General features: G+C 49.9%; 7 protein-coding genes and 1 non-coding gene across 8 annotated transcripts; 4 read left to right on the forward strand and 4 right to left on the reverse strand.

The window, feature by feature from the left end:
• Nucleotides 1-52: 52 nt before the first annotated feature.
• VTN77DRAFT_9407 (uncharacterized protein) lies at nt 53-1,750 on the forward strand (the record flags this gene model as incomplete). Its single annotated transcript, XM_069426012.1, has 5 exons — nt 53-122; nt 177-238; nt 295-383; nt 437-577; nt 634-1,750. The coding sequence occupies 5 exons, from the start codon at nt 53-55 to the stop codon at nt 1,748-1,750; spliced, it is 1,479 nt and encodes a 492-aa protein (XP_069273847.1).
• Nucleotides 1,751-3,247: 1,497 nt separating this feature from the next.
• Nucleotides 3,248-4,461, reverse strand: VTN77DRAFT_9408 (uncharacterized protein; the record flags this gene model as incomplete). Its single annotated transcript, XM_069426013.1, has 2 exons — nt 3,248-4,145; nt 4,226-4,461. 2 exons carry the CDS (start codon nt 4,459-4,461, stop codon nt 3,248-3,250), a joined length of 1,134 nt encoding a protein of 377 aa, XP_069273848.1.
• A 1,147-nt stretch (nt 4,462-5,608) lies between these two features.
• Nucleotides 5,609-7,967, reverse strand: VTN77DRAFT_9409 (uncharacterized protein; the record flags this gene model as incomplete). Its single annotated transcript, XM_069426014.1, has 2 exons — nt 5,609-5,926; nt 7,905-7,967. 2 exons carry the CDS (start codon nt 7,965-7,967, stop codon nt 5,609-5,611), a joined length of 381 nt encoding a protein of 126 aa, XP_069273849.1.
• A 352-nt stretch (nt 7,968-8,319) lies between these two features.
• Nucleotides 8,320-10,241, forward strand: VTN77DRAFT_9410 (uncharacterized protein; the record flags this gene model as incomplete). Its single annotated transcript, XM_069426016.1, has 6 exons — nt 8,320-8,662; nt 8,918-9,017; nt 9,269-9,335; nt 9,422-9,765; nt 9,822-9,948; nt 10,044-10,241. The coding sequence occupies 6 exons, from the start codon at nt 8,320-8,322 to the stop codon at nt 10,239-10,241; spliced, it is 1,179 nt and encodes a 392-aa protein (XP_069273850.1).
• Nucleotides 10,242-10,782: 541 nt separating this feature from the next.
• On the forward strand, nt 10,783-10,869 carry VTN77DRAFT_t127. The gene has a single exon. It is a non-coding gene; the product is annotated as a tRNA-Val (tRNA).
• Nucleotides 10,870-11,272: 403 nt separating this feature from the next.
• On the forward strand, nt 11,273-12,499 carry VTN77DRAFT_9411 (uncharacterized protein; the record flags this gene model as incomplete). The annotated part of the gene is made up of 1 exon (XM_069426017.1): nt 11,273-12,499. One exon carries the CDS (start codon nt 11,273-11,275, stop codon nt 12,497-12,499), a length of 1,227 nt encoding a protein of 408 aa, XP_069273851.1.
• A 479-nt stretch (nt 12,500-12,978) lies between these two features.
• VTN77DRAFT_9412 (uncharacterized protein) lies at nt 12,979-14,773 on the reverse strand (the record flags this gene model as incomplete). The annotated part of the gene is made up of 8 exons (XM_069426018.1): nt 12,979-13,206; nt 13,313-13,417; nt 13,475-13,563; nt 13,638-13,813; nt 13,925-13,969; nt 14,057-14,188; nt 14,551-14,640; nt 14,760-14,773. 8 exons carry the CDS (start codon nt 14,771-14,773, stop codon nt 12,979-12,981), a joined length of 879 nt encoding a protein of 292 aa, XP_069273852.1.
• Nucleotides 14,774-15,301: 528 nt separating this feature from the next.
• VTN77DRAFT_9413 (uncharacterized protein) lies at nt 15,302-18,806 on the reverse strand (the record flags this gene model as incomplete). The annotated part of the gene is made up of 4 exons (XM_069426019.1): nt 15,302-17,284; nt 17,349-18,367; nt 18,418-18,611; nt 18,673-18,806. The coding sequence occupies 4 exons, from the start codon at nt 18,804-18,806 to the stop codon at nt 15,302-15,304; spliced, it is 3,330 nt and encodes a 1,109-aa protein (XP_069273853.1).
• Between the last annotated feature and the right edge of the window lie 196 nt (nt 18,807-19,002).

Below are 19,002 nucleotides of genomic sequence, written 5' to 3' on the forward strand. Positions count from 1 at the left end.
ATTTTCCTGGCACCTTCACATGGCCGGGCTCTGATCCCCGCAACCCAGTGCCATGAATCTCTCTCTGATCGATCCATTTGTCCTGGCACAGGACTATCCCGATACATTAACGGGCAAACTCAGTATGATTCCCGTATTCTTTGCAAATAGGTCTATCATACTGATCCAGATTACAGGAAGCGGTCACGCAACTTGTTTACGGTTCAATCGCAAAGGGGATTATCTCGCATCTGGGAGGGTAGGTTGTACGATTTACTGTGGCGCTTGCCAGCGGAGGACTGACAGAGACGCTAGGTCGATGGCACGGTGGTCATATTTGACGTCGAAACAAATGGAGTGGCGCGCAAGCTACGAGGGCACACCAGACAGATTCAGTCCCTGAGGTACCTACTGTCCCTCGCTCCACCGATGACCAGAGCCACTGACGCGACTGCAGCTGGTCTAGAGACGGACGATATCTGTTGAGTTCCTCCCAGGACTGGAAATGTATTCTGTGGGATATGAAAGATGGCTCGCGGGTGCGCACTGTCCGGTTCGAAGCGCCGGTGTACATTGCTGAATTGCATCCCTTCAATCAGTACGTTCAAACCAAGTCTCCAAAAGTCTGTCAAGTCTGACTGGTTGCCTGTGCAGTTGGCTATTTGTCGCATCCTTATTCGAAGACCAACCGGTTCTCGTAGACATATCCTCTCCTAAACCCGTCAAACGAATCCTTCCGTCGGCTCCCCTTCGCCCGCCGGTTCCCAATTCCGACGAGGTCGACCCAGCCGTGGCAGCCAAGCAAGCAGCTCAGGATGCTAAACACTCGACGTGCGTGACGATCTTTACGGCCTTGGGGAATCATATCATCGCAGGAACGTCCAAGGGATGGATCAACATCATTGAGACACAAACGTGCAAAACGATACACTCGACGCGGCTCTGCAATGGCGTTGTGATCCTCATTCGCCTCGCCAGCAATGGACGCGATCTGCTCATCAACAGCTCCGATCGAGTTATCCGGACAGTCCTGATGCCGGATCTTTCACAACTGGGAGTGGGACTGGATCCGTCCAACATCAAATTGGAGGTGGAACACAAATTTCAGGATGTCGTCAATCGGCTCAGCTGGAATCACGTGGCATTCTCTTCGACGGGAGAATTCGTCATGGCGTCCACGTTCATGAACCCTGACATTTACATCTGGGAAAGAAGCCACGGATCACTGGTGAAGATCCTCGAAGGGCCGAGGGAAGAGATGGGCGTCGTGGAGTGGCATCCATCCCGTCCGATGATCATGGTCTGCGGCCTGGAAACCGGCTGCATCTATATCTGGTCCATCGTGACCCCTCAAAAATGGTCCGCGCTGGCCCCCGACTTCGCGGAAGTAGAAGAAAACGTCGTCTACGAGGAACGGGAAGACGAATACGACATCCACCCTGCGGAAGAGATCCACCAGCGTCGCCTCGACCAGGAAGACGAGGTCCCGGACGTGCTGACGATCGAGCCGGTCAAGGGCGAAGCCGACGGAGACATAGAGCCGTTCCGGATGCCGGTTCTTCTCGATATTTCGGACAGCGAGAGCGAGGACGACATTGTGGCGGTCGGACCGGGAACGATGCGAAGACGGAGTCCTGGCGCCGGTCGCGAGTGGATGAACGCGGGTGAAGACGGTCTTGGAGTTGGTGGTGGTGGTAGTGGAGGAGGAGGAGGCTCAATTCGCGCAACGAACGGAGTTGGAAGAGGCCAAAACCGAGGACGGCGAAAGTGATGGGCCAAAAATAAAAAAAAAAGCAAAGCAAAGCAAAAGAAATAACCAAGGCAGACTGGGTTCTCATGGGTGAAGGCGTTGGCGTTTCTTGATTATTCTGAATGTATGTATGTACTGTATGAAATGGAAACGTAAGATGTCTCACGGTCTCTTTTGATAGCTAACCACCTCCTCCCCAAGAAAAATGATATATGCAGCTCATGCAGAAGCTCTATCTATGTACTTGTATAGCCAGAATAGAATCTATCAATCCAATCGTCCATCTTTGAAGCAAAGAAAAAAAGGAACTTCTCGCGATCATGGACGCTAACTCTCGACCATCACCATCATCTGAGAGAGATAATAAATATTAATATTAAAAACGCTGTAGTATCGCTATCGCGCTGCTCAGCCCAGCCATCAATAGGGGAAAAAGGGAAAGGGAAAAAAAAGAGAGAGAGAGAGAGAGTTGCCAAACCAGATTAATCATATCATTACTTTTCCTTTTCCCAAGAAAGAAAGAAAAGAACCGCGATCTATCTAGATAAGATAAGAGAACCAGAAAAACCAGAACCCAGAACGTGGAATATTCAGTGGAATAATCACCGATACAGGACCTGACCTGACAAGTAAGTGCAAGCAAGGTGGATATCATATCATTCATCATCGATCGTGTCATCGTCGTGGGCATGTTAAAAAAAATCGCTAGAGTGAATTCTTTTTTATCCTCCTCAACACAGGAACGCCGTAGCAATGCGAGTGCTCATTGCTTGCTGAATGCAAAGAAAAAAGCATCTCCGCCAATAATATAGATAGGTACTAATAAAGCAACCAACCCAACCAAATCTTTTAAAAACGCTGTTCAAGTCTGTTTCCTGTAATGTAAAAGGCAGGGTTGCGAGTTCATTCAAGGTCTCATCACGTCGCTTTTCTTTTTTTTTGACAGCCCCGGGGTTGAAGGGGGAAGGGCGGGGTCCGTCATGGAAGACTAAATATACAGGCCGATTAGAGCTCATGCCGCTTATTCATTCTCGATTGTTCCGCTGTGATATATCCGCATCAATGCAGAAATCCCAGGAATGGGATGGTGGACACGGACCCAACCTATCATTCACGTTCGACTCGACGAATAGAATGAAAGACTGCAAAGTGTTCTCCAGAACGGGAGCGGTTTAAAGAGTCTTGTGTGTGTGTGTGTGTGTGTGTGTGTGAAGTCTGGAGGAAAATCCCCCTGAGACTCTGCACTGATCGTCATCCCTGTGTGCGATTCACGTCACCAATCCAGGCGTCTCAAAGGGTCAAAAGCCCAACTTCATCGTCATTGAGTGCGTCTGAAAAATAAGATTGCTTTGCTCCCAATTGATTGGGAATAATACTGAAGCCGGGTGGTAAGAGGGCACCGACGGAGGAACATCATCAGGTTCCCCACCCATGCTGCAGACAGGTGCATGAGATGGCGCTGGATTGGCGGGGCATGCGTGTGATCCCGGTACGAGCGGGAGAACGGCTGGTCCCCTGTTAATTCTTCGGCGACGGCCTTCGGGCTTGGTAGATGTGCAGGACATTGTATGCATGAATTTCTTTGTTGAACGCTTCCAACTTGACACTGGCAGCCAGCCCCTTGATCTGCTCAAGCGACCAGCCAAAGATCCGGTGAAGAGGACCCAGACTGAGCGTCTCGACACTCTCCGAAATCGCCAGGTTATACCACCGTCCAACCGTCCTTTCATGTTCATCCCGGTGCCATGGGTTGAGAGGTAGACCGACCATTTGATGTTGGACGTCGACGAATCCAGCTGCTTTCAGACGATCAATCGTCTCACGGTAATTATGCGCGATAGGCCTCATCGCCTGCTCAGTGGCCCGCCTGAGACTTTGATACCACCTCATCAGGTTCGTGTTTTCCAGAGAGCGGTCATCACACCGGGGTTCAAAGTCAATCTCGACTTGCTCGAACCATCCTCCGGGACGGAGATTGTCAAATATCCTCCGGTAGAGGCTGGGCCAGCTGGCCACACTGCCCGCACCCATCTGCAAGTGAATCAGGTCCCAGTAATTCTCGCCTAAGGAAGTCCACGGGCACTCATAATCCCATGGAGCATAGAAATCGCAATTCTTAGGGATGTTCTTGGGCTGGATGGGAGAAAGATCGACTCCTAGGACGAAGGCATTGGGGAATTGATTCGCCACATCGATGGCCCAAATTCCTGTGCCACAGCCCAGGTCGAGAACTCGGCTGTTGGGGTAGAGTGGCGCACGGATGAGTTCGTTCCCGACTCGTGCTTCCGTGATGACTTTGTGGAATATATCGAGACGGTCCTGCTCCTGTTCATCGCACGGGTACATGTACACCCCTTTCCGGAACCCATGGAACATTCGTCCATTCTCCTCATAGTCCGGGTAGTGGTCTGAAAGCCTTGAATTTAAGACCCATCGTTAGTCACTCAATGGTCGAAGAAGGTGGGAGTCCCAGATACCCGTAGCATAGAAACGTACAGGTTGATAGGAGCAGGTCCTGTCGTGATAGAAGAAGTTCCTGTCGTCGGAGAGGCGCTGTTGCTCCCATGGTGCTCCGGACGCCCCTGTTGACCTTCGTCACGATTGGTGACGGAATAGATGGTCATGGCGTCCGAATTGTGTCTCGACCGATGGGATTCAGCTGAGGTCCAAGGAGATTGAGGATAAGTCATGGGGGACAGCTGCTGCTGACCGTGTTGTGGATTGGGGAACATGGTGGTCGCTTCCGTAGGATAACACACCGCAGAGCACGTCGGTTGATCGCAACAGAGGTGATCACAGAGGAGCGGTCCCGAAAGGATATGAGACGAAAAAGGAATCAGGCAGGCGGACGATAGATATACGTGGTGAGATCATGGACCGAACAAGCTTGGGGGGGGGCACAGCATGAGCTCAAATTTTGGCATAGATTGGAGTGCGGTGTGCCAACAGAGCTCCCGACTTATTGGCTCGACCACTGGCGCTGCCGAAAACCAGGCCTCCTGGCTCTGGGGGTGCGACAGCTTAATTGAATAAGTTTGCAAGAGCGGAAAAGGGTTAAACGCACCAACAGAAAGAAGGAAGGAGGAGTGGGTTGGCCGGCAAGAGGGGCGTTATGACTGCAACGAGAGGCTGGCGGTGCAGTACTCCGTACACCGTAAACTAGGTAGTAGGTACTCCGTAGGACCGTACGGAGTTTACTCCAGCCCCAGTCTGGTAACTCATTAGGCTGGACGGACCGCGCCCACGAAAAGCGAGGCGGGGTGACAAGACAGTGGACCCTGGAAACAAGCCTGGATACAATTCGAGCAGGCTGTCAGGCCCAGGGACGCCAGTCTGGACTAAAGCGATGGGCTGTTTTTAGTTCCGTCTAGTTCCCAGCTGCAGCAAGCCTACGGAGTACTCCGTACGTGTTCCAGCTGCCGGCCTGCAGGTCGAACGAGTTGGACTCTGGACACAGTGGACACTGGACAGTCACTCTCCATTCGCACCAGTGGCCCCAGTGAGCCAACACCATCAGGCTGGGATGGTTTATAATGCTCCGTCCCCATGCGGCTGCTGCCGATGCCTCCGCACCGGGAAGAGGGGCATCAACCGCCGCCCAGGCCCTTGGGCCCGGCCATGGATGGATGGTTTGTGCACGTCCAACGCACCTATCTGGCAAAGGATGGACGCTAGGCCGGGGCTCCCGGCGGCCTGAGTACGGAGTCGAGAGTTATTATTATTATTCTTCTTCTCTTATTATTATGACAGCTGCCCTGCCTGCGCTGACTGCACAAGGCTTCGGGCAGAAAGCCACACGAAACGTCCGTAGGTGCGTCGCCTCCGGTGTTTGAAACCGAACCATCATCCTGGAGAGGCGTCCATCATGTGCCGTGCAAATCATGGCCCTTTCAGACTCGTCGATTTCGTCTGATGGGCGCCCCGGGGAAACGGATCTTGAACGCTGGCAACCCGACACTCTGGTAGACCTAAGGGTGGCGGCCAGTCGCTGCGCCGCAAAAGAGCCCGGCTTGTATCACGCCCCTTCTCCGGACCACTAACACCGGAACTAGACCCTGCTTCGGCCTCGACTAACCTGAACGAGCGACCCAATGACCCGCTGTTGTTGGCAGTTGCCAGTTGGACGTGCAAGCGGTCGCAATTGCCAGGCCTGGGGCCCACGTCGCGCTCCATGTCTTGCAGCGGCAGGAACGGAGGCTAGCCGAGTCCGTAGCGAGGGCTTGGGCCTCTGCCGCCTTCCTGAAGGTCGATTCGAACACAAGAAAAGGAGAAGAGCAGACGATTCGCGCTGCAACAAGCCCGCCGTCATTGGTCCCCCAGCACTGAACCGTATGAACGTCGTCTGGATAACTCCTCCCCGACGGGATCATCGATTAATTCCTCTAAATTATAGTCTTGACCGCTTTATCGCCCCACCGCGCTTCTGGAATTTTTGAATCCGGGCCAAAGTCAGTCAACTCATCTCCCATACGATGGCCGTGCCCCGTGGCGTGATTGGCAGAAGGTCCAACACCTCAGGTGGTGATTCTATTGTCAGGCATGCACTCACCTCACTACCGCCCAAATCATCATGTTGATTATGCAGGGGCAATATTAATAATGATAAGGAACTGAACTACAGGGTTGGTCGTCAATTTAATGCCCAAAATAGGATCTAAATACGTCCTTCGTCGCCATTGGAGAACTTCAAAAGTACGGTCCAACTCAGGCATCCGTTCCACCTGCAGGAAGCCATCATCAACGATTATTCCAGTTGTGCTTCCTTTGTGCTAGACAGCTATAAGACCGCCAACAATAGGCGGGGATCCCAGACACGTCAGCGATAGGAACGCATACTAAACCAACGTCACGGCAGTCCGAGTGGATGCCAGGAATCGAGATTTTCGGCTGCTTTGGTCTGCGATCCTACGCCACCCAGGTTCAGGATCGCGACAAATGCAGGAATCATGATATGAGCTTCCCACGATAATAAATTCGAACCAGCCTGGGCGGTCGCAGCATCAAGAAGATCAACATTACAAAGACGCGCAACAAACGTCTGCTATTGGTCCCCAGGATGATGGTTTCTAATTTCGAAAGTCGCCTGGCCAGATTATGGAAACAGCCTTTCCAACTCTCTACTGTAAGACCGAGGTCAGATCCTCAGCCGAATCCCAGAAGAGCAACTCTGCGATCCTTAGATCATTGCGAATCGTGGTGCATCGTTCTGAGAAACAATGCCGAGAGGGATTGTTCTATTGATTGACTCTCCAGGAAGAACAATCTTTTTCCTTTTTTCCCCTTTTGCTTTTTTGTTCTCTACAGTGAAAAAATTATTATTATCCTCCAGGAAACCCTCCTTCCTAGACCGCATTCGAAAAAGCTTAAAAAGAGAGCGTGCAGGAGCTAACACAAGTCACGCATAGAATGTTCTCGTGTCTGTGGAGTGTCTCCCTAACTGCATGGACACCTGCATAGCAGGGACGAAGAGCAAGGAGACATGTCTACTACCCCGGCTCAACTGAAGTCGGCACTGAATTATACGAACTAACTAATAATAAGAGCTTGTCCATCAGCAGCTATTGTCACACATCGACTCGGAGTCCTCAGCAGGCTGGGCTAATAATGTCCTCTCGTCTGGCCACAAAAGACGGCAGCTTTCACTAATGACTAATGCAAAGTATGCATCTAACTGTGCCGCAAATCTTGGGACGTACTAGGTACCTAAGCAGTCAGACATCTACCAATCTTGTTGACAGGTTCCATGGGACTAACTTGACAAGATGCAGCACTAACTTTAGCTGGGACTGGTAAAAGTATAGGATTCTTTTCCCTGCAACTGCTGTCCCAACAGCTTGGGCCTGGGCCACCGCCGGAGAGTTAGGCCCAAACATGGGATCCCACGGGTGACGGGCCACGAGTTCACGACTATTACTTGGTCCGTCAGTCGGTACGGAGTACTCCGTACTCCGTCCATACACTTGGGCACTGTACGAAACACTGGTGGCGGTGAATTTTTTTTGCTTATTTTTATTCATTTTTTATTTTATTTTAGTTTATCCTTTTTTCGGATCTCCTTTCTTCCTGCCTGAAAGAGGTGAACTTCCGGTGTCAACGTTTTCTGCTCGGTGAATTGTTTGGATAGTCCGCTACAGGCACTCCGCACCCAATTACCTAACTAGGTGCTGGCACAGACTAGTGGCAACCACAACTTTTTCTCCGGAAACTTGGCGATCTGCTGCTCCTTGCGTAATTCCATATTGACTTGCACGACGATAATTGGATCTGCCTGTTGAACTGCATGATTTGCACACGCGACGTCTACGCCTAAGCATCAAAAAGTGGTATCCTGGCATAATTTGCAGCCAGGAATAGTTGTGACGATTCCTCGAGAACTGTCTTGGCACCGCCACAACGCTGGAAAAAAAGTATAGACTAAAAAGAAATTTTGAATACGAAGGGACGTCGCTTGCATTTAACTGAATATTTGATAGAGGAAATCCCGCATAGCTTTTTCCGGCTCATTATTACCGAAAGTCAATCTTTTTTAGTTTTTCTGACAGTCCAGTGGAACGGGTGAGTGTCGAGGTACCTGCAGCGGACCGGTCCACATGCACACCCTCCAGGCGGCTGCATCTTCGTCGCTGTCCCTCCCTGCGGGCAGTTACGTCTATGCTCTTGCTGCATCGCCTTCGTCTGAGAGCGGCGCTTTTGCAGCAATCTCGTCAGATGACTCCCTTCGGGTATTCGACGGCCAAACTTTGAAACTCCTCTCCCTTGCTGCGCCAAAGACACATGGGCAGGGCGGCGTTACTTGTTTAAAAGAGTACCGTGAAAATTCGACCGGATCTGCACATGGTTTGTTGGCAACTGCTGGGAGGGATGGAGCTGTCAGACTGTGGGATGTCAGAGCCGGGCATGGATCGGGAAATGCTGCTGTGGAAATGAAAACTGGTATGTCTGAAATTTCTTTTCTATGGAAAAAAAAACCTGGCTCTCCACAATCCCCAGATGGACGGAGTCTCTCTTCATGTCAGAAAAAGACGTTGAACTAGACTGAAGATTGGAAAAGGCGCATGGCCACTTCATTCTTACTTGCATTTACCGTGGTTAACTTTGCTTTCGAAACTCATTGTTTCAGCGACTTCCCAAAATGAACTTCTACCTCGATGACGAACGAACCTATGAGCTGACTGTCAGTTTGGCTAGCCAAAAATGCCCCCATATTGTCTCTTGCCTGCCATGGTGCGACCAACACCGTTGTTGCCGGCACGGAGCTTATGTCGTCGCAGGCTTCTGTTGTGTTCTGGTAAGTGGTGCTGTACAAAACACGTCAACTTGTGATGCTGCAGTCCTGTGCATGCGCATAGACTCGACACTAGGGACTTTCCTTCATGTTACTCCATTGCATATGCACCCTTTCTTTCCTTTTCCCCCCTTCCCTTCTCACCCACTTTTCCTAATCTCCTCTCTTTTGCTTCTGTACTTTGCTCACCGCATCCAGTGGACGGGTACTGTCGGTAGCTTAAAAGAGAAGTTTAGCCACTAATTGCTGGTCAGGGATGTCAGATCACCAAAAGAAATCCGTCATCAACTTGTCGAGAGCCACAATGACGATGTCACGGAGGTAAGCCTTGGTCTAGTCAATGGGGGGAGCTTTTCCCTTGTTCGATGCCGTCGAAGCTAAATAATCGTTCTTTATCTGCACAACAGCTCCAATTCCATCCGACACGTGACAATGTCTTGCTCTCCGGCAGCACCGATGGCCTAGTCAACATCTATGACACAACGGTCACTGACGAGGACGATGCGCTTTTACAAGTCATCAACCATGGCTCGATTCATCGCGCAGGATTTCTATCGGAGAAGGCCGTCTACGCGCTCAGCCACGATGAAGTCTTCTCGATCCATCCAATCACGGATCCGGACAGTAACAATGCCGAAAAGGATCCAAGCCCAATTCAGTTCGGAGACTTGAGACAGCCTCTGAAGTGTGAATATGTCGTTCAGACTCTTGCCAACAATCAGGGGATATTTCTGGCGGCTGGCAACGCAACGTAAGAGACCGGAATTTTCACCTCTTTCAACGTACCAGAGAGCTAAATGATAGCAGTGAAAAGAGACTTGACCTTTTCCCTATCATCTCAAATCCAAAGTGGCAATTTGACCACAGCAACATCTGGCGTCTGCCGGGAGCCCATGGTGAGGAAATCGTCCGGACGGTGTATCTTGACGAGCAGGTATGTTTATTAATTTTTTTTTCTCACTTCTCGCAATCAATCACAGCCGTGGAAGAGAGGAATGAGATAGGTTACTTACACAGATGATTTCACAGTCGAGGACAATTTTCACTGGTGGAGAAGACGGCTTTGTTCGGGCTTGGAAGCCCAAGGAGGCCGAGACCGAGAGCACCGAAGTGGGAGGTGACAGGGAAATGCGCGAGCAGCGCGACCAGGGGGCAACTCCTGTCAAACCGGGGCCACGTAAAGAAAAGAAGAAGCATAAGGAGGAGAAGCGGTACAAGCCGTATTGAATGGTAGTCAAAAAAGAAAATCATTATTTGATTTTGTAAGAGCTGACAAAACAGCTAAAATTTTTCTATACTAAAGTGTAGCTGAATTTTATATGGATACTATGCTATATTACATATACTATCGAAAAAAAAAGGCACCGGGTTAAGGTGAGTGTTAAAATTGTAATATTACTTAGTACGGGGGTTCATGTTGGGGAAAAGGAAAATGGGGAGAGAGACCAATGAAACCAGAACTGATCGCTGAGCTGGTACAAATATATAATATTTCCGTAGAATGTTTCTATTACTTCACACTATGCAGACAGACCACCACGAGAATCAATTCCCTGATGAATTAATCCATCGTAAACGCTATATATTGATCATTAAGAGCAAAGTAAGTATATCTCCCCCATTCAACGTTGGTACGTGGGAGTAGTAGTGACACTGTACTGAACCTGGAGTATTACCTACCTAAGTACGATAATAAAACCTCCCAGAGCGAAAGGAAAGTAATGGTTTTTGATAGATCAATTTTGGGCCCAAAAGCAGCAACAAGCAAAGTCGCGTGGTCTAATGGTTATGATTTCTCGTTCACAAAGTGAGCACAGTTCCGAGAAGGTTCCCGGTTCGATCCCGGGCGCGACTAAGCTTTTTTGCCCCGGAGGAATTTTTGCCCCCGGGTTCCCGGTGCCTTGTTGATAGGGTCGCTAAGCTAAGCTTATCAATGACTTACTTACCGCCCGGGAATTATTTTTTCTTTTGGGAACTTTCATAATTTCTGGCGTATTCATCCAGTCGGAATAATACTCCTCTTCAACGAGAACCCTCTCTCGATCTTTTTCCCCTCCCCCTAGGCAGAGGTTCCAAAAAGAAACGTTTCATGATGCTGCTGATTTTTCAATTTGCTTTATAGAGATTTGGCTTTTTTCCTCCCCAACTTGCGCCACGCGGGTTCACTCCAACTCTTCCCCTCCTCTTCTCGTCTATCTCGCTCCCTGTGCAGCAATAATAATAATATTTAATCTTCTCCATATATCCGCGACTTCTACATGGACGCGCAAGCCTATCTCATCCGCCACGGCTGGTCCGGACCCGGCAACCCGCTCAACCCCAACCGTCGCCCCGGCCCGCACGGCGGCCTCGGCCTGACGCGACCGATCCTCGTCGCGCGCAAGCAGAACAAGAGCGGCGTGGGGAAAAAGACGGGCCACGACCCGAGCAATCAGTGGTGGTTGCGGGGGTTTGAAGAGGCGCTGCGGGGGGTTGGTCAGGATGGGAGCAGCTCAGCGACAAAAACAACATCAGGTCCTGCTGCATCGAACGCGCTGGCGAAGGGGAGGAGTGAATTGTATAGGTTTTTTGTTAGGGGAGAGAGTCTGCCAGGGACTATCGAGAAGGAGACTACTACCACTACCACCACCACAACAAATACTACTACGACATCGGCTGCTGTGATATCGTCTACGAAATCTACTACGTCTACTACTACAGAGGGTGCTGTCGAGTCCGACACTACGACCTCGACGATAACGAGGAAAGAGAAGAAGAAAGACAAAAAAGACAAAAAGGAGAAGCAGGAGAAGAAGAAGGGCAAGAAAAGGAAACGGGAAGAAGACGAGGACAATGATGACGGCGGGGACGATTCTGAGGACACGATGACACTGTCTTCTTCAAGGAAGAAAGAGGAAAAGCGGAAGAAACGAAAGCTGAAAGAGTCGAAGGAAGACGACGAAGAGAGTGTAGGAAGGGCACAAGATAAGAAGACGAAGAAGAAGAGCAAGGCCAGGAAGAAAGAGGAGGAGGAAAAGAAGAAGGATCGGAAGAAGGCCCCAAGAGAAGACGGGGACGAAGACGACCAATCGCCACTACCACAGAAGTCATCGTCGCGCGAGGAGGAAGAAAAAGAAGAAAAAGACCGCAAGAAACGAAAAAAGACAAAGAAGATGAAGAAGAAGGACAAACAGGCGACAATACAGGCAGTGGACTCTTATCCCACTCCAGCGTCGATATCGTCATCACCATCGCTTGAGGATGATGAATCGGAAGAATCAACATCAACAGTAACAGCTGCAGCTGCAGATAATACCTCGGCACAACAACAACAGAGCGAGCTGCCCTCGAAAAAGGAGAAGAAGAAAAAGAAAAGGAAGAGAAAGGACGAAGAGGAGGCCCCTCCAACCATCAAACAAGAGGAAAAGAAAAAGTCCAAGTCAAAAGAGAAAAGTGAAAAGGAGAAAAAGGAGAGAAAAAAGAAAAAAGAGCAAGACAGTCGATGAAAATAGATGAACGGTGAAAGATGAGTAAAAGAAGGGTCGAAACGAAAATTCCTCCCCTGCATAACACATATGGTTGGGAATGGGATTATATGAATGCGGTGCTGAGCGAATAGACCTCTGTTTGTGTCTGCCATTTAGGATAGGATAGATTTCTACCTGGGTACATATGTATGTGCATACTGTACATATAATACAGCACACTGCAGTGCAGCGTGCATGGAATCTGATGTAATCAGATAGATAGAACTCGCTAGATATATACCATTACTACCTACCTAGATACCCCCTATCTTCCCCCCCCCCCCCTTTTTTTTTTTTAATTGATTCTTACTTATCCTTACTTTATCTCGTCTGTATCTATTCGATTCGTTGGGAAGACATCATATCATAGCTCATCAACTAATAAAAACAAACAACACACCCTTTTCATATCCATTTTCCTTTTTTTTTTCCCCCCATCCCCCCTTTTTGTTCTAGTTCTAGCTTTCGGTAGGCAACCTCCCCGGCCTATTCGACAAAATCCACGGCCGCCGATTCCAGAAATCGTCCTTGATGATGTCGACGTGCTCGACGACGACCTGCGCTTTTCGGCGGAGTTTGCGGAGTTTGTCTTGTTGTGATCTGGACATCTCTTTCTGGGTTTCGGGTTCTGGGGGTTCGCCTGTCTCGGAATCCTTTGATGTTGAGGTTGGGTCTTCGAGTTGGTACTGTGTGTTCAGAACAAATCAATCAGATCGAGGTTGTTAGCTAGCTTATTTATTCGAGATAGAGTGATAGATGTAATGCGATGCGATGCGATGCGATGCGACTTACCTGTCGATAGACCACACTCCCCTTCTTAAAGATCTCCGGCTCATTATTATAGTTGATCCCGAACCTCTTGAATAAGATTTCGTTTTTGTCTGATGATACGGTGCCCTGTGATTGTCAGATTTCATTGTCTAGCTTTCATTCCATTTCACCGCTGCAACGTACCTGTAACTCCTTCTCTGCGTCCTTATTGCTCATACCACCTTTCTGGACCATTGCCCAAAATGTCGTGTTGTAGAGGTTATTAATGTGGCCTGCAATCAATCAGTGAGCCAAAGTTCGATAAACAAGGAGACAACCAGAGAGAGAGAGAGAGAGTAGAACATACAGTCAACCTGTCGCCAGCTCATGTAATCTCGCAATATCTTAGTGGTCGGATATAGAACTGCTCGGCCGTCGAACGTGGGCAGATGTGGTGGCTCCAGAGGCGTAGAAGGGAAGAAGGTCGGCCATCTGTAGATATAGGAAGCTGTAAAGGTTGAGACGATTGTTGATACGAGTTTGCTATACGATAGTCAGTGGATTTGACGAGGACACAATTTCAAATCAAAAACAAGAAGAGGCGGAAGCAGAAGATCAACGGAAGAAGCAAACATATTGATGACTTTGACTTACGCGCTCCTCCTCTCAAACAACTGACAACTAGGATGGAAGACAAAGCTGCAGGAAAGAATTGCCTTTAGTAAAAGTCTCGTCTTTCGTATGTTCCTTCAGACTTGCACAGGTGAAGATGGTGAATTCACAAACCTGTATTCATCACTAACTCCGTACGCAATATTCAAGTCTGGGAGCTCCTTCATAACGTCGACGGCGGCCGCATTCATGAGATCCAATGCTCGACGGTCATTTGGTTTCTCGAAGCCGTATTTATCGGATAGTCTTTATCAAGTCAAGAAGCGGGTCAAAAATCGTTAGAATGGAGCCTTTTTTTTTACTGCTTGAGGGGAAAAAAATAGAGAGAGAGAGAGAGAGAGAGAGAAAGCAAAAACAGCATGCATATAACAAGAAGAATGCGAGGAAGAAGCAGAAGAGGAAGAAATACAGCGTCAAGTGATAAGTTAGACCCGACTGCTGTATCTCATCCAGAAAACGAATAGCATGGCAGCCCAACTCGCACTGTATCGAGTAGAACAGGCAATGAACACAAAAAGCAACTCACAGAAAAGATAAACAGCAACACTCAAAAGAAATAGCCGTCTCAAGACCTTGATTGAAATTGAACATGCAGGGGAACTACTCACTTGTGGAAGCCCCTCCCATCAATTCGAACGACGATCCACGTGTTCGGGAGCAAGACATCAGACTGCTCAAAGGACTTGACATATTCATATCTTTTTTGTCACATGCGTCAGCAATCAGCAATCATAAAAATAAAATTCTTTGCGCGCGCAGTGATTGATGGTTGGAAATGGAATAGAATACAAGTCAAGAGGGTTATAGTGTAACATACTTTGAATTCGCCATTTTCTACTCTACTCCTCCCCAACGGATTGCTGCGCGATTAGCGAATAGGGATATAAATGACAAGATAATAATTTCCTTTTTTTTTCCTGGAATCAATGAGAAGCTGGTTTTGTGGCGAAGTTTTTATTCTCCTATGAGGTGACTTGGTGATTGCGGTTAGTAGTCCACTGATTGAGTCAAAACCTGTGTTAAGGCAGACTGTGCGGAAACGGAAAGTAACCAACCACAACCAGCAAGCAACATAGAGGAGCCTTTTCAAAGACATGCTATCACAGGATCGTATGGAGCAATCTTGTAATCTTCCTTTATTTTTTTGTACTTGACTGCCTACTACAAGAGACTGGAGATTTTCACGTTTAGAAGATTCTACAGAAGATTCTTCATATTTAAAAACCTCGTCGGTCAACTGGAAATGCAACTACAGCATCAATCATATCATATCCATGAATATTTTGTACTTTACATGCACACTAAGACGCTAACCGGCTAATCACCAAAACTACCTAGGTAGGTAACCTCGCGAGACCACTACTCCACCTCAGGAAGTTCTTCATCTCCCGTCTCACTTGCCTTCTCACTCGACTCGCCAGTGGTCTTATCAGACTTTTTGGACTTCCTGGTAAAGAAACTTCGACTGTTCTTGGAGGTGGACTTCTCCACAGATGGTGTACTGGAAACAGCACTGTCCACGCTCTTGCCTAGCTGCGCCTCACTAGAATTGGCATCTTCGTCGGCGTCTCCTTGAGTGGAGTCATTCTTCTTGGAGAATATACCGGCCCGGTCCTTCCAGGACAGATTGAATTTGCTCGAGCTGCTCTTGCGGGTGATTTTCTGAATGAATGACTCTTTCTCTTTCGCACTGCCATTGTCCAAGGGGCTGCTGGAAGGCACCAGATCAAGAGAGTCGTACGATTCGGCCGCAGTTGATAGCGATCGGGAATCTTTGGACCGTCTTGACGCAGAAGGAGAGCTCTCGTCTGCAGTGGATTCATGGTCCGGCTTCCAGATGCTGCCCGAGTCCTTATCCTTATCCTTCTCCTTGTCTTTGTCCTTCTCCTTTCCCTTCTCTTTGTCCTTTTCCGACTTCTTACTGAACAGAGTCTTAAAAGATGGAGCGGCAGGGTTCAGTTTCGGAGTCACAGGCTGATGGGAAGACGAAGGCCTGGTACCGATCGGTGCTTGTAAGGGTCGATGTTGCTTTTCGTATCCCCCCTGAAGAAAATCGGGCTCCGTAGCAGAGATGCCCAGTGGTAGATGACTCGAAGATCCATACTGAGTGGACGGGCGCCGCGACTGAGCCCGCGACCAGGCTGTCGGAGAAGCCCAATCAAAGCCAAGAGAGCCTCGATTCCCAGCGACCTCGCCTGACGGCCAGCCAAATGGTTCCGTAGAAGGATGGGGAAGGTGGTTGTCAAATGAGAAGGTCGACGACGGGCGAGGAGATAAGGAACCTCCTCGAACGGTTCCCAGAATCGACGATGGGTCGATTGGATCATGTCTTGGGCTGAATTGGTTGTATCCAGTATTCGAATCAGAAGACCCGGCCTGGAGCAGGTCACTAGAGCCACCAGACGAGCCGAATTTGCTGGATGAAAAGATATTCGCAAAGGCGCTCCTTCTGGAGGGCATGTGATCGGAAGAGCTATCTGCCGTCACAGTCCCCGTGTTGCTCCGTGGGAAAAAGGACATTGGATTTGCCCAATTGCCTGTATAACTGAGTCTCCGGCGTCTCGATCCGATAGGATCCAGGTCATCGAAATTTTTCGGAAACGACCGACTTTGTCCTGGCTTCAAAGTCCCAAGCAGCGGGGGGCCATCCGTGAGAGTCTTCCCACGTTGTCGGTGAAAGCCAAAAAGGCCAGACAGTCTCCGGGAGGCACTCTGCACACCGCTCGACGACTCGCCTTGAGGGACTTCCTCGTTACCTGAGTGCGATGGTTGATGATCCCCATGAGGACTCGCAAAGAAAGTAGCAGACCTGGTTTCCGAAGATGCCGGAGAAGGTGATCCATGTTGCACGCTCTCAAGCTGAGTGGCCGTCGGACCGACATCTGGGTATTGAGCATTCGTAACTGACTCAGGAAGGTCCGAAGACTCTTCGTCTCCAAGGAGGTCTGATGGTAGCAACGCATCGGCTCGTGGACTCATCGGCGGGTTATTCAATGATATATCGGACTCGGCAGTAATCGATACCGATCGGTCGGGAGGACCCGAGAAGGTCATTCCATTGGTGATGTTGAAGAACGCAGAGCTGGGGGCAAACGTGGGCGAATTGCTTGACGGCGGATTGTAGTTCACTGCACGGGGAAATGACGGATCCATCTGAGGGAATGTCACCGGTGACGATACATTACTCGTGAGCGAACTTCGATGCCGTGGCCGGCGCATGGCAGTAGCGTGCGAGAGATCTAAATCGAGAGGCTGCAGTGCAGCGAACGGGCCGGTGCCGTTAGCTCTTTGACTATTGAGCCATTTTAGACGTTCTTGGGCTTCCTGGTATTGTTGCTGAGCCTGAAAAAAAAAAACAGGTGAATTAGCATAATACCATCTGGCAAACCCTGGAATAAGAACCCACCTGTGCGTGAAGGTTGACGAGGGTCGCATATCTTGCGTGGAGGTTGTTCAGGCGGATTTCCCACTGTCGAGCCCGTTCAGAGTCGATCCGGTCCAGCTCCTTGCCATCCTCGCCATCACCGCCTTGAAGCCTCTTTCTCTCCTCCTCCAGTTTCTTGATGCGTCCACCTTTCTCTTGAATTTCCTCATCGATGCTTTTCATTTCAGCGTGTTCACGGGCAATCTTTTCTCGGATCTCATTGGCTTGCTTGGCTGCCTCCTCTTCGACCCGCGCCTTTTCCTCTCTGGCCCGTGCAATATCTTTGCTCATCTGGGCGATCTGATCCTGCCACCGGGCGATGTCGTCTTTGCGCTTCTTGCGCTCGGCCTCCTTCTGTTGCAGTAATCTCTCCCGCTTGGTCTTTTCGCTCTGCACGGTTCGGTTGACACTCTCGAGCTTATTCACGTGCTTCTTGAGATCGCCACTGGCCTCATCTTTTTCCTTGACGCGCTGCTTCAGTTCATCCCTCTGTTTCTCCAGTTCCTTTAGCGTCGCATTATGCTCCTCCTCCTCGTCGTTGATCTGCTTATCCATAGTTTCGTTCTCATGCTGCAAAGCCTTGAGACGTTCTGCCAATTGCTCCAAGGTTTCACCGGTATCCTCGTTTGTCGAGCCCCGCTGTGAGTCATCCGCCTGACTATGAGAGACATCTGAACTTGTCGCTGCAGGAGAGAGTTTCCGGCCGGCCCCGGATCGTTTGCCTTGCAACTGACCTCCACTATGCTCTCGCGCCATGATCGGGGCTGCCGGAGCCACGAGCGCGGGTGTTGACCGTGGGACAGACGCGCGAATCGTCGGACCGCCTGTAGTGCCATCTTGCTGGGTTTGGGACAAGGGAAGGGGTTTCGTGCGGACATGAAGAACGGCGCTCGCAGTCTGGAAGTTAGCAGCGCTGACAGCAAAGACACAGATGTGATAGATATGTCCTGGGAGCAGATTGCCAATAGCGACAGCCGTCTCAGCTCTCTTCGTCTCGCCCACTGAATTGTCGTTAGCCATGACCTTGTACCCCAGCAGTCGCAGTCTCTACCTTTAGTATTATTGATCTGGATGATATGCTTGTGAATGGAGTTGTGGAATTCAGGCTGCTTCCAGGCAATGCGGATCTCCCGGGCTGAGATCTCCTCGAGCGTCACTTCCGGTGCTGGCGGAATATCGAGACCCAGCTTGTCGACCAGAATCTCGTTGGGAGTCTGGCAGACCTGCCAAGCACGATATAACAACCTATGAAGGGACCTATCAGGAGACGCCTCAAATTCGAGATCTCACAATGAGGGGTGCTTACCAGACCAGCGCCCACAGAATGGTGGCCGCCAGAAACAAAGCCATGACGCCTCGCACCCTCGCTCGCGGGACCACGCTGGGGTAGGCGTCAAAGGACCAGTACAGCGGCTCATACATCCCCGCGTTGAAGTCCATCCACAGGCACGGGGTGGACAGCAGCCAGCGTTGAGGCTGTCGAGCTCGAGAGCGAAGGTGCCTGTGGCGGCGGTGTTGTGCTGGAGTTTGCAGGGTTCCGATTCCGCTGGCTCGCAGCGAGGGATTTCTTGGCGCGCACCGGGATTGGATTGGCCGGGCGGTGGGAGATCATTCAGCGCACGTGATCTGCAGTCTC

This window comes from Rasamsonia byssochlamydoides (genome assembly GCF_041956645.1).
Source record: "Rasamsonia byssochlamydoides strain NRRL 3658 unplaced genomic scaffold VTN77scaffold_89, whole genome shotgun sequence".
Classification (NCBI taxonomy): domain Eukaryota; kingdom Fungi; phylum Ascomycota; class Eurotiomycetes; order Eurotiales; family Trichocomaceae; genus Rasamsonia; species Rasamsonia byssochlamydoides.